The sequence below is a fragment of the Stegastes partitus genome, unplaced genomic scaffold (assembly GCF_000690725.1).
Source record: "Stegastes partitus isolate 25-593 unplaced genomic scaffold, Stegastes_partitus-1.0.2 Scaffold1293, whole genome shotgun sequence".
Taxonomy (NCBI): Eukaryota; Metazoa; Chordata; class Actinopteri; family Pomacentridae; genus Stegastes; species Stegastes partitus.
The window spans coordinates 193,749-207,992 of record NW_007579024.1 but is presented as its reverse complement, the minus strand read 5'-3'; the positions used below and the strand labels follow the sequence as shown (position 1 = coordinate 207,992).

Sequence of the window (14,244 nt, the reverse complement as noted above, 5' to 3'; positions counted from 1 at the left end):
ATCAATTTCTTGGTTAATGTGAGCTCAAAGACAGAACTTTAAATGATGGCTTCAATTTCCCCAAACCAGAATGAAGATCTTTTGGGATTTTTTTCCCAGAGTTCATAGGACACACTGTGTCGCTGCATGAGGAGCAAAGTCAATAGAACACAGTTTACATTCTCAGTTCAATCCTTTTAATGCTGGTAGTTTCCCTCTGAGGCTGACTAGAAACTCTGTAGGGGGGCACCAGACACTCTTCTCTCCCTTGAGTGGGATGTATGTTGGTTTCTATGGAACAGGTCGGGTCATGTGTGTGTTGCCTGTTAATGTGTTTGTGCTCATGTTTGTGTTGTTAACTTACTTGCCCGCCTGTTTGGACAGAAGGAAGACCTGCGTGCTCCGTATAGCTTCGGCCACCTGATCTTTCTTGGCTGCCAGTTGCTCGCTGATGGCCTTTAAAGAAGACACAGGATCGATGTAATTAATACAGTACAACCTACAGCGACCAGTGAGGGAGGCTGCTTATTGATCTCCACTTATACACTACTCTTACTCGTTCTTTTTTAAGAGGAAAACTAACATAAACAGAAGTAGAACTGCTTCATTTTTAATTTCCTCGCTTTCAGTCTTCACTGTTAGGTAACAAATTGAATGCAGGACTTTTTACTGTGCAGTAATAATAAATTTACTTAAGACAAAAGAAGTGAGGACTTTGTGTACTGCTGCCAACACCAACATTCAGTTTGAGAGATGGTGAGAATAAAGCGAGATCGAGTTCGTCTGCAGCTGCCAAATCATTAAATCCTCTCTGCTTTGTGCACCGTCCCTCCAAAAGAGATTTTTTTTTTTTATTCCTGGACGAGAAAAAGCAAAACTGCATCATAGAGTTGGTAAAATAAAAAGTGCAAAACAATGTTTATGCAGCAGTAATAAATAGTAAATCTAATTTCTTAGTTTTTCCAAGAGAAGAACCGATAACAGAAGCTTTTGATCTTCTGCATTTTAATCATTTAACTCCAGGGTCTTTTTAATATCGGGTATCCATCCCTGAACATCACCACCTTTTAAATATTCATAATAATATGAGCAGAAACAGTGTGCTGATGTACCTGTTGAGCAGCCAGGGACGACTCAGCGTTGGGTCCTCCAGTCCGACCCTGGAGGCCTTTGACCCAGCCGAGGAGGTCCGACACCTGACCCACCCTGGCCTGCCTCTCCTCCTCCACCTCTTTCTGCACAGATCAAAGGTTGGAGGCAGAAATGATCAGAACATCACATTAGAAACAGCAGACAAATTCATCACAAACTGCTGTCAGTGAGACACTTTGGTGTTTAATGATAGACGAGCATCATGCCAAGCAAAAGAGTCGTTTGAAGTTAAACGAAGCGTCACCTCTTCTTCCTCCAGTCTTCTCAGAGCATCACTGATGTACTTTACATGCTGCGTTGTCAAGGTGACCAAGGCCGTGTAGCGTGTGCGTAAGTCCATAAACTGTCGAGACACATAAATGTGGACATCACTTACCACATCCAGGAAAATACAAAACACTGAGTTTAACTGCTTTCAACAAAAATCACTACTGTAATGATTATATGTCTAATCTGTTTACCTCCTGAGTGATGGCGTCAGAGGAGGAGTGCATCCTCCTCCTCTTGACAGGCGATTTGTGCGTCGACTCTACAAAGGCTCTGTATGTCATCAGCTGCAGCTCATAGTCCTAAAAAATGAAAAACATGCAGGAACTTGATGTAGAAATAAACTTGTAATGCTAAACAGAATGCTAGAGAGAGAATTATAGGAAGGAAAACTTCACACTCAAGTGATGGAAGGAAATATGATTTTTGAAATGCTTGTATTTTTTATTTTATGCTAATTTCTTCTTTCACTCGACTGTATTTCAGAGGGAAATAATGCATTCTTTACTCCACTACATTCATCTGGCAGCTTTAGTTGCAAATACGATGAAGATTTCAAAAAAATGGATAATATAAAACACTTTTTAAATATCACACATTGTTAAAGATAAAACCCGGTTTCCGACCTTTAAATACACAAGAAGTGTTTGTGAAGCAGCGTCTTACCTTCACTGAGGTGCAGTACTGTTTGGAGTGAGTCTGGCACTCGTCTAGTTTGGTCTGGTTCTGTTCGATCTCAGCTACTAATGCCTGAAAACAGAATAAACAAACAGAATTTATAAAAGTCATTCTATCACAATGTGTGTTTTTTTTCTTTTTTTCTTTTTAAATTTTCTCTTAACATATCTAAAATACACATAAAGCATTATCATCTCCATCACTTATCAAATTATTTCAGATCTAAAACCAACATTAAAATACAGGCATAATGTTAAAATATAACTTCTGCATAATGTAACCTGCACTTGAGTTTCACAATCTCTTCATTCCTCCTTATTTATGACTTTTCTTACTCTTAAAGAACGTGTTTTGTTGTCATTGCACAGCCTTGTCAAACAGTCACTTTGCATTTCACTGCTTTTTACTGTATGAACATGTGAAGAATAAAAACTCTTGAATCCTGCTACTACACGTATAAACCTACAGACAGAAGTCCGTGAGCTCTGTGTTACTGACCGTCTGCTGGGCCAGTTGTTCAGACAGCGCTTTGCTGTCACTCTGTCCAGGTTGCGTGTTCTCTTGTCTCTCCGTCGTCTCTTCGATCCATTTAATCAGAGCAGAGTGTCCGTCTCTGTACTGCTGCAGTGCCGAGCCCAGACCTTCCAGATCAGACCGTCTGCAGGGAAACAGAGAAAGACTTTTAGAACATAAACAACACAAACATAAATCTGTTTCCTACTGAATTAGATTGGATTTCATGTAGCTCAGTGCACCTTTGTGGTGGGAAATGAGCCACTTTCTTTCTGTTGCAAGAGTTTGAGAGTTAAGTTCGCTTCACGTAGCTGCAGCCACAGTGAAGATCACGCAGACAGAGGTGATCATGTGACTGTAATCAGCTATAAAGTGTGTAGATGGAGCTGAACTTCAGTATAACATTTGCCTAAATGTTGCTTGTCGTGTTCACGTCTGAGTCAGTTTATGTAACATCACCACAAGGTCTCATTAGACCAGAGCAGAGATGCTGCTATGCAGAGTTCTGCCTGATAAAAACTGTACACAGCTAAAGCATAAACTCCCAGTCGTGGTGAAGACATCTATGGCAAAGTGCTGCTTGAAAACCGTCCTGTTCTTTGTTAGCTTCATCAACTATGATAAATTGTCAGAACTCTATAGTTTCTGAGTGTTTAGAGTTATTATTCTGAGCAGTGGCACTCTAAATATGTGTGTTGTGTGAGATTTCTGAATTTTGGTTCATTATGAAACTGTGACACGGCACTACAGCCTCGGTAATTAATAGGAAACACTACATATGATTAAACACTGCATATATAATGTAACACTCTTCTCTTTATAGCTCGTCAAGTGCAGTACTATAAAGAAACACTGGTTTTCTTTGCAATAACACATTTATAAAGTTACTCTTTATAGCCTTTAAGTACAGTTCTACACACTGTGTGTATCATATTTGTACATGCATAAGATCTACAGAGTCTTCATTATATCTTTATTTATTGTTATGTATATAGCTGCTGTAATGTGTGAAGTTTATTTAATCTCAAGTGTTTTGAAGCCACACAGTAAACGACTACATGTTCTGTCATGATACGTTTCACTAAACAATCAGAGCACAGAATCAGCTACGAAACCTCACAACACTCCTCCTCACCAAGTTAATTAAACTTATTAATCCTCCTCCTGTTCACCAAATCTATTTTCTACTCCTCTATGTTTCTGTGCTGCTCACCGTGTCTCCATCTGTCTTTTGATTCCGCTCCACCTCTCCGCCATCTGATTGGCTTTCTCCTGGTAGCGCTCCAGCTCGGGGCTTCGGTCTGGATGGAGCCTGCTGAGCTGAGAACCCGCCTCTTTGGCCCGACCCACCTCGGCCTGCAGCGACTGGAAGATGCCCTCCTGCTCAGAGAGCTCCGCCTGCCACTTCTGCAAGGAGAACAAACAGAAAGCCCAAAGGTTAGAGTTTGTTTCTTCAGCTGGATGTGAGAGGATTCTACCTGACAGTGTGTGTTTTACCCCGAGTTGATCTCTGAGGTTTTGAATGGCTGTTGTGTCGGCAGGAACGATGTCTTCTTCACTTAGTTTGCTCTCGTACTTCCTGACTTGACTTTCTGCTTCATCCAGGCTGTGAATCAGGACGTCTACTGTCTTCAGCCTGCAGAGGTGAATTGCACATATTTTGTGAGTGAAACCTTCTTGAATATTTCAGACGTAACCAACAAACAGAGCAGCTCCCTGCAGCTCACTAACTTTTTGAGGTAGACAGACGAGAGGTTGTGCAGTTTATCCATCTTCTCCACAGCCAGGCTGAGCTCAGATCGGAGGGCAGGAACGCTGGAGGACGTCGGCTTCTCCTCGAAAAAACTGACGCAGCGACGAGACACATCACCGACACTGGAGCGCAGAGCGTCCAGCTCCGACTGCAGCTTCTGGACAAGAACAGGATTTTAGTTAGATAAAAGGAGAGCAAAATGGCATCAGTGACCAAACGGTATGCTTGTTGCTTTAACCACGGACAGGCAGGTTAATTAAAGGTTGATAAGCCACGCTAATCTAAAACACTTTCTGTCAGCCTCAGTGTCTCTGTTCTGTATGTATGTATGTACGGTGATGAAGCTCTGGCTCTGTAAATGGGATAATACAAGTGATTTGGACCGAACATTTTACCAGCCAAACAGCAACAGGCAGCGTTGATGCTCGTACAACAGTTTTATGAATCTCTACACTTTTTTTGGACGATAGGATGAATTCAAGACTCTGCTTTCTCTTATTTTTTTGTAGTGGGTGGGTTTTGGTAGCAGCAGTTTGTACAGTTTGTCCCAACTTTAGCTGGTATAACAAGAGGACTGTAGCTCCTAAATGCTAGTCTGACCGACCAGATGTACACTTCACGTATAAGTCTTTAATTTCACACAGCTTTGTCTTCTTCTTTTACTGTCTGCATGTTACCATCTTCTAAATCTTCTTCGCTGCAGGAAACACCATCGACAGCCTCCAAGCAACAACCTTCTAGTGATTCAGTGATTCATTTTGTTTACAGTGCTCACCTCCCTGCATGCAAAAACTGCACTACAACAGGTTCATCCATCACTTTATTGTAGGAGCATCTTTGCTACAACGTGCTTAGACTGTCCATGATGACGGTAGTTGGTTTGCAGAAGCACCAAGAACCAAGCGTGTTTTGTCTGTCCTGTACCAGACTCATAACGAGTGCAGCAAGATCATTCTTAGCTGCAGGCTACCTCTTCTAATATCTGCAAATCTTTTCAGGAATTGCTTACCCCAACTTTAATGTACTCTCCCTAAAAAAACTGATACAACCCTCGATTTTCTTATGCAGCTTATTTAATAACATCATAGCTCTTTTGTCTCAAACTGCACTTACAAGAGTGAAGTAAACACAAATATCTGCATAAACTCTCACATCTGTTAAAGTAAACTTAAATTATACTGTTGTAACATCCATGATGACATCTAGGATCAATATGTGCATGAAATTGTTTTCTGAAAACTATGAAGGCATGAAAATTGTTTAGCTCTTGAAACACATCACAACAATGTAAAAAAGTAATGCTGCGTAAAAATTTACTGCAATGTGTCAAAAATACCAACTGATGTAAATATTAACTCAATGAAAGGCGTTATGGTTCTGTACAACCAGCAGGTGGAGCTCAAACTGACCTCTTGCTCGGCTATCCGGACGGCGTTGTCAGTGCTGTCACCTGACAGCCGGCTGGGGGGCGGAGTCTCAATCCCCCTCATCAGCCTCTGCTCGGCCTCGTTCAGACGAAGGGTGACGTTCTGCAGCTCGGACAGGTACGACCGAGACACCGACTCGTCCTTCTCCACTGAACGGAGAAAGAAAAAAGACGGGAAGAGAGGAGGGTTATTTTAGACCTTTACAGTAACGCTCTGACCAACTGTTTGTTGCTACGCTGTCAAACAGATATCGCTAAAACTGCAAGACAGGGCGCTGGCCTATTTCTGAGTACCATTTTAACAGGCCAAAATGCTGGTACACACTGGACACAGATTCATTTCTGCAGAGGTACAGCGTTCGGGATTAAAAGTCAGTGAGTGCACGCATGTGTTGGTCCAATCTGCCTCACCGGTCTCCATGTTGAGCAGCAGGTCCTGGCAGTGCTGCTGGGCCTGCTGAACGTCCTTCTCCAGCTCTCGTCTTTCGACTGTCGTGAACAGAGAGCTCTCCTTGCTGTCTGACAGAAAGTCGGCCAGCTGGGTCTCCAGGTGATCCAGGACGTGTTGTCGCTCTGACGGAGACTGACAACGAACCTGACGGGCGAGGCAGAGAGGAAGGAGATCAGCAACAACAGTTGACCAAAACAGAGAGTAACAATAAATCACTTTCTCAGCGTTAAAATGACGCACATACTTCACATTTAATGTACCAGCTGCCTCACATTTAAACAGATCATCTCACCGTGTCCAGGCTCCATCCGGATACAGTCCTGATGTCTTTGAGCAGGTAATGCCACGACACCACACTCTTCATGTTGACGTGGAGCTGATGCCACAGAGACATGACCTTCTGGTACAACTGCTCTGTCCTGTAAACACAAAGAACATTAATAAGAATCCAGACATTACCGAGCAAACATAAGCATCGAGGGTAAAGCTAAAGTGCAGCTCTCTGCGTATTTCACTGTAAACAGGAGTTTTAAATCTGGTGTCTGTGGCGACTTTTCTCCCAAATGATTCAACTGTGGCAAAAAATACTGAGCAGCTGCAGCAAGTAGGAGAACAGTGAAGTTAATGTGGGAAAAACATGGGAGGCATCCAAAAAAAGTTGCTGATGCTCCAGATAAAAACGAAACTCAGCATTCACAGGAAGGATTACACTCTAAAACCGAAAGCGACTGACATACGTCACAACCAGGAATCAACAGTGTTTGTGTAATTACTCTCACTGCCAGAAGGGGGAGACAAGAGTTCCACACTACAGGTTTAAAGGCTTTTAATCAGGATTAATAATCAGGTTAGTTTGAAGTTATTTTGATGTGTTGAATGTTTATTTAAAAGATTAACCAAAAATAAAAAGCGAAAAATAAATAGAAACTTGTATAAATGTGTTTATTTTAAATGATTAGAGTCTCTAAAGGTTCAGATATACTGAAAGAACAGACTTGTTTTATTTACTGGTAAACAAAGTTAAATCTACAAATTCAAGTCACTTTTTTGTGTGAAAAATATCAATAATCCTGTAAATCTGTGGTATCTGCATATTGCAAGTATAAAAATGCCTTTCACTGTTAGAAGACATCCACAGTATGACCTCTACTACCAACGACAGCACTCATTAAAGAGTCCACGTTAAGGTTTCAGTCTGTCTCTGACCTGCCGGCCGTGTCGATGGCCTCCTGGTTGGGAGGAGGGACGCTGAAACACACCGAGGGAACCATGGCCTCGTTCCCCGTCGGACTGATCACCTTCCACTTGGTCCGCTGAGAGTTGTCCTCCAGCACACACTCCTCTCCTCGACTGATCGTGATCTGAGAGGAGGAGGAGGAGGATGAACAGAGACGGTGCGAGGGAAGGATGGATGGAGCACAAATGGAGGATGAAGGAAGGAACGGAGAGACGGATCAGGATGACGAATGAGATGGACAGAAGGAGAGAAAGACAAGAAGAAGGTTTGAACATCAGGGAGTCATAAAAGAAAGATGAGTTCGGAGATGGGATGGATGGAGGAAGAAGAAAGCGAGAGAGGTGACGTCAGAGAGGAGAGAAGGAAAAAAACAAACAAACATGTAAACGAAAAGATAATAAGAAAAACTCATAATGCAACAGAAAATGCAAACGTTCATGGACTTCATGAGGTTAGCAGGAGCCCTACAATGACATGATATTAGAGAAGCTGACAGGAACGATGCCATGTGGTGTGAAAGCTGCTTTGCACCGCTGAAGCTTTTACTGTGAAAGCAGCAAACATTGTCCAAACTCAAAGTGAACGTTACTCACACCTGAGCTGGGTTTCATTCAACACCACTGAGCCTTCGAGAAACCCAGCGCAGGATTTTATAAAAACAAAAAACAAAGAGTTTGGCTTCAGAAGCTGGAGAGTTTAGTTTTAGAGCTGCACAGAAACATCTAGAGCTGTACTGCCTCCCCCACCCACCACCCTCTCTCACCCCTTCCCTGCACACACACACATCAATAATGCAAAGCTGTGCACATACAGTAAAGTACATGAAATGTATATTGAAACTGGCTATTTTCTGACTGACTGAATGAGCCTGAGAGGCAGGACGCATCAGTTCAGTTCAGTGATTGCCACCCGCCCTCATCAACTGATCTCAGACCAGAAACTAACATGATGCAGCTGCAGGTTGATTTTATCCTCACGTTTGTGCAAAACTATCGAGATGTGCAACAGGAGAATAAACGGACACACAGAGATGCAAAATGGTTTTAAATCTACTGTGTCTGAAGAGCACCCTATTGCTTTAAAACTGTCAGTAGCCCCTTTCAGACATGCACGTCCTTCTGTAAATCTGACTAAACTAGCCTAGTCGTTTTTTGTACAAGTCCTGGCGTCTAGTGACATTTCTGTATCGCTTTTAACATAGCAGAAGTCTAAACTTCATGCTGTTGAATTAGCGGATGGATGCGCACGACCACCAGTTATCTGTGTCTGAAATGAGAGTCACCAACAATGGATGTAATCTGGGTTTTGACTAACAGGAGTTGAAGTTTAGTTTGTCGCCTCCAGCTGTTGAGGATTATTTCCTCTGAGTTTATTAAACATCTGCAGCATCAGAAAGCAGCAGGATCCATGTGTGCATCTCAGAAAAGAGCACAGCAGTGACCTAATTTATTAGTTTTGAAATAATTCTCGACATGGAGAAAGAGTAGATGTGAACTAAATCAACTTCAAATCACAATATTAAACAATGCAATTAGCAAAGGCTGCAATTTATAGATTATGCAGCATGTCTGACTCAGGATTTAAATGACATGCCGTCGTCTCTGTGTGACGTTTTTGATGGTATCTCATGTATTAACACTGCATTATACGTTTTAAATCTATAACAGAGTGAATACTGAACTGAAGCTTGGTTTAAAAAAATAAAAAACACAAATCAAACTGATATTTGTCAGTAAAATCGTATTTGGATATCTTCTACAAACTGTACAGCTCTGGTTTATCACACTGTGTATTCTTCACCTATATTTCATCAGTTTATCAGCTGCAGTTAAATCATTAGTTGTACAGCTGTGGTCGTCACGTTGGAGCTCCGCCACAGCTGTCAGGATGTTCATTATTAGTAGTAGTTAGATCATCCTCACACATGGACAGAATTATTAGTGTTAGGAAATCAGAAATGTATTAGGACAGTTTGATGAGGCTGCTGTTAGTCTTGATTTATTTATTTTTGCTTATTAGCACATTATTTTGTATCATGCATCACTTGATGTACAGTCCAATCTCATGTTATCACATTTTGTATGTTTAAATAAAGATGTGTGTACATGTCTGAAAGGGGTTACTGTCCTCAGAATGGTGCTCTCTGGTGTCAGTAAGACACTTTGCACATTTAAAACACAAAACGTGATTTGTCTGTCGGTAAAAATACAAAATAAACAGACGAAACCAAACTCTATTTGCAGACAGAACAATTAAACTCCATTTTCCATTTCTGACTTTTGCTTCAGGGTGGAAAATCCAATAAATGTATCGTACTCAGAACTAATTCATACACAATTTCCCAACTCATCTCATTCCAAGAAATCTATCAGGGCAGGAATCAGATTGGCTGCACCTTCCATTGTAACGCCAATTACAAAACCTGAAATCAGCTGATAAGAAAGCGGCAACCGCGGCAGTACAGTGTGTGCAGTGTAAGAATCAGAGGTGAGAGAGGGAGAATATAGGCAGCTATACCTGAACGTTTGTCTTGCCAGCCGACAGACGAGAGGGAGGGAAGAGAACGAGGAAGACGAGGGAGTGAGAGGGGAGAAAAGGTAAGGAGGGTTTGGAGAGACAGGAGAAGACACAGGAAAGTGAAGGAGAGAAAGATTACTGTTGAGTTTGGTGAAAATCAGCACTGCTACGTTTCAGTGTAACTTTCAGCTCTGAGGCAGATTTCATCTATATTTTAACTCCTTTTCTTTTTTTTTGCGATGAGGCGAGTGTCCAAACCACCTTCCTGCTTCACCTGGATACAAGCCCTCACATTCACTACGCTTTGATGAGCAAACTGACCCAGCGCACTAAATATAGCAGCATTAGAGGGCAGCTGTGTGTCCATGCCAGGCTGCTGGTGTTTTAACTCCGAGGATGGGACAGATGTATAATTGATTGGCTTTTAGACTCCCTGAGGAGGCGGCAGCTGGGCCTGAGAGAGTCAGCTGGATGTGCAGCCTCAGTCCTCCGCACACCAATCTTTACTTCCGAGTATCTTTTCACTGTTTCTGGACTTTTTCTTAAGAGAACAAAGGAAAAGAATCATCTATTGTACATTCTGGACCGCAATCATTATGCTTAGTCAGCTTCCAAATTGACTGCTGCTACTTGCCAGCTAACTTGCCAAGAAAAGAAATCCACTGCTGTAGTCGATTCATCATCGCGGACCACCGAGGCTGAGGAAAGGAGCGACTGAGGAGAGGCTTTTTCATCGATTTAAAACTGAAACAAACTAAGTTTCACGGCGTGGAAGAAGAAAGGGCTAAAATAGAACAGTTACCAAGTGGAGGGGCTTGGTGAGGAAGTGCAGGGCAGGGAGGAGGCGGCTGGTGGTGAGGGTTGAAACACAATATATATATATATATGTACACATATTTAAAGCATGGCTGGCTCATTTTTCTCTTATCTCAGATTTTCTGGGTTTTATTTGCCGACATGCGCGGGACACACGTGCTCATGGGTCTGTGGTGGTGCTGTACCTCGATCTGCCGGTAGTCGCAGATGGCTCTGATGGGCGTCGTGGCTGCCAGGCTGAAGTCGGCGCTGCGAGGGCGGAGCTGCACCACCGTCTTGGCCCGGCCCACCAGGCTCGCCACCGTGCTGCGGTACTCGATCAGCTGCTCCTTCTCCTCCTGCAGGAAGCACAAAATCGTTCAAACTGTCAATCACTTCAAGCTCCAGTTGGTCACGTGTACCAAGCTGAGAACCCATCCAGTGGGAATTGAGTTTTTTATGGCCATAACATGTCTACATGGGTTTTCTTTTTATTATGCTACACAATACATTTACATGCCACATGCTTCCACCAGGTCTTTTCTCTATCATTCCTAGATCTTTATTTTTAGCCTGACTGTACTTTAGTATTTCTTGTCTTGCTTCTTCCATGCCTCATTTTTATCCAGCTGCTGTAACATGTAAATTTCCCTTGTGAGCGATAAATAAAGTTTATCTTATCTCATCCTGTCAGACACATCAGGAGTAAATTAATCTCCACGGTTAAGAATTTCCACCTTGAAACCGCAGTGCAGCAACCTATAACAAACCTAAAGCACCAATTCTGTCAACTTGAAGGGTGGAGCTTTTTGTGTCGTTCTCCTTCTTCGGATCTCATTTGTAGGAAGCTGTTCTGCAGAAGGAATGTAGGACTTAGAGGTCTATATGGCATGGAAAGCTGGACCACAAGGTTTAAACTCATAACCATTTTTATAGAAAGCCCAAAGAAAAGAGTTTGTGTCACTGCAATGATAAACTCTTCTCTATATTGTATACAATACTCAACTGACCAATGACCATGTTTGTTTTCTTACTTAAGGTAATACGAGTCATGGCAACTTTCCCCAACAGGGTATAAAAGACGGTAACAATTTATATAACAATCTAGCAAAAGGAAAAAAAAAAATAATAGGCTTTTCACTCATAAATTACAAACATCAACCTCATGGTGGCGCCACAGAAAACCAACAATGTGAACATACTTATTACTGCAGATCTTTCTTTAAGTTATTATTTCAGCTAAACTGCATTTGGTCAGCAGTTCCGAGTTAAAGCCTGAAATCATAAAGCGTATGTAAAAGGTGGACATCACCCATTGGTTCTGAAGCTTTAAGAAGTCTCATCGAAATTATACCAAACTTTATCGTCCATTTCCCTCTAAATGGAAATTTACCAAAAAACCCATCATGTTGTATTCAAAAAGTCTCTAAACTAGCAATTGAAACCATAAAGTGATGAGTAAAATGTTTGCTGAGGCAACAAATCAAGTGAGAATTAGGGTCATTTTCTCACAGATTATAAGAGTCGCCCCCTGCTGGCTGTTACTAATAGGTGTGACCACTTTTTAACGTGGAGGTAATCTTTTCTATGCCTGTGGTATATAACTAGCCTGTTAGCCTGTCAAATGTGGACAGAGTGTTTCCTGACTCAGCTGCTTGTGTTTTCTTGGCCACCAACCATTAAACATTTAACCGAGGTGCTCTTCACCCTGACAGGTAGAATTACATTTCATCGGAGTCTGGCCCCGAGCAGACGGAGTCATTAAGGATTCATTGTAGGGACACAACAGGAGGACAGATGGAGGTTCAGAAAGAAGGAGATAAATGGACAGAGAGTCGGATACAGGCGGAGACGGACAGAAGGAGGCTGAAGGTGGCGCTGCGTGATTAACTTTGTACATTTCACTGACGAGACGAATTTCACACGGAGATGGCACCACAACAAGTCAACACAATTTATGCTCACATGAATTAAAATGTGGCCACATGAGGAATTCTAATTCATTATTACCACAACAAAGAATTCCATAACAGCAATTAGATTATAAGAGAGGCCCTGCTTTACGAAAAAGTCCGGCAGTGTGAAAAAAAGAAAAAGAAAAACTGTTCAAATCTGGCAGGAAGGGAGCCAGAAGAAATATGTTTTAAAAAACTGAAATATTGAAACATTGAAAAACTGCTAAAACAGCAAAAATAAAGATATATTTAGCTGATTTAAATACAGAAAAACTGTGATTTTATAGTTGCACATACTAAAAGAACAAATTACTATTTGTTAAAATAAACATTTTTAATACAGACATTATGACACAATTTAAGCCTGCAGATTAATATTTTTTTTGTGGTTTTATCAGATATTGTATGTGATAAAACAGGGTAAAGCTATAAAATAACAGTTAAAAAAGTGATTTAGAAACATATTTTTCCATTTAATAATGGCAAATATGTGTACAAAATATTTTTGCTGATTTATATACAGTAAAAAAAAACTGTAAAAAACAAAAAAGTGATTTTAAATCATGGCATCAGCAAATATCTATAAAAGTGTCATTTACAGTCAAATGTTGTAAAACAATAAATTCACATTTGCAAAAGGCGATGTCTTTATGTGGACAATATTTGCAGTTTGGCCTGTTTTTTTAGGGTCAACATGTAAATGAATATTTTTTTCCCCCCAATTTAATAAAACTTGGAAATTCTGTCAAATAACAGCAATTTGTCAAAATGATTAATTAAAAACTGGTGAAGACAAGATTCACTTTTAACGGTGTGGATGTTTTTTAGGTGTGTCGAGCTAACCACTGCATTTAGTGTCCATGTAGCAAATAAATCACAAAGATATGATTTCTCTTTCTGCAGATTCAGCAAGCGTTTATGAATTCTAACCACATGTGAAGAAGTTATTAAACATCAGTACACAAAGAAACTGGTCGCAGTCCAAGCGGACAAAGACATAAATCAAAGAGGAGGGTGAGGTCTGATCAAACAGCCACTGCTCAACACTTATCTTTGTTTTGAATGCGGTGAATAAGGTGATTAAACATCATTTTCTCAGCTATTATCAGAGTCCAACAAAAGGCTCGGTTCAGGTTCAGCGGTGTGTTTTCTGTTGTGGCATTCGGAGCCTCTCCCAGCCAGACATGAAACAACTGGAAACTTCATTAACTGCAGCTGGAAACAACTTCACACACACGCCGCCCGACGAACACACAGTGGATGGCATGTGAACGTAACGTTACACATACAACAACGCCGAGTACACACAGGCCTCTGAGAAGGACAGCATCTGTTTGTGACTCTCAAACACACCTTTTTACTGGGAGGATATTTTGGCTGCTTCGGCCTGTGGAGCCGAGACCACATTAACTCTGCCATCTGCTCCGAGTCGGAGGTGTGTATACGTGTGTGTGTTTGCGTAGATATGTGTGTGTGAAGTAGGCGTGAAGATGACAGCCTGGTAAATGTGCCACAGGGGGG

The 14,244-nt window shown here is 41.5% G+C and overlaps 1 protein-coding gene across 4 annotated transcripts in view; it reads right to left on the bottom strand.

Moving 5' to 3' along the window:
* Nucleotides 1-312: 312 nt before the first annotated feature.
* The window catches only part of LOC103369474 (microtubule-actin cross-linking factor 1-like), a 207,424-nt gene continuing 193,492 nt past the window's right edge, over nt 313-14,244 (bottom strand). For 3 of the 4 annotated variants that reach the window (XM_008298196.1, XM_008298197.1, XM_008298199.1), the window contains exons 22-36: nt 10,975-11,127; nt 9,974-9,985; nt 7,426-7,580; nt 6,512-6,638; nt 6,180-6,363; nt 5,752-5,918; nt 4,321-4,499; nt 4,087-4,225; nt 3,803-3,996; nt 2,575-2,734; nt 2,065-2,148; nt 1,593-1,700; nt 1,376-1,474; nt 1,092-1,214; nt 313-435 (exon numbers count right to left, since the gene is read on the bottom strand). In XM_008298196.1, the coding sequence (XP_008296418.1) occupies nt 340-435; nt 1,092-1,214; nt 1,376-1,474; nt 1,593-1,700; nt 2,065-2,148; nt 2,575-2,734; nt 3,803-3,996; nt 4,087-4,225; nt 4,321-4,499; nt 5,752-5,918; nt 6,180-6,363; nt 6,512-6,638; nt 7,426-7,580; nt 9,974-9,985; nt 10,975-11,127 (1,980 nt within the window). In that variant the 3' untranslated portion in view covers nt 313-339. The remainder of the gene's footprint in view (nt 436-1,091; nt 1,215-1,375; nt 1,475-1,592; nt 1,701-2,064; nt 2,149-2,574; nt 2,735-3,802; nt 3,997-4,086; nt 4,226-4,320; nt 4,500-5,751; nt 5,919-6,179; nt 6,364-6,511; nt 6,639-7,425; nt 7,581-9,973; nt 9,986-10,974; nt 11,128-14,244) is intronic. The other variant, XM_008298198.1, reaches the window with a different exon arrangement.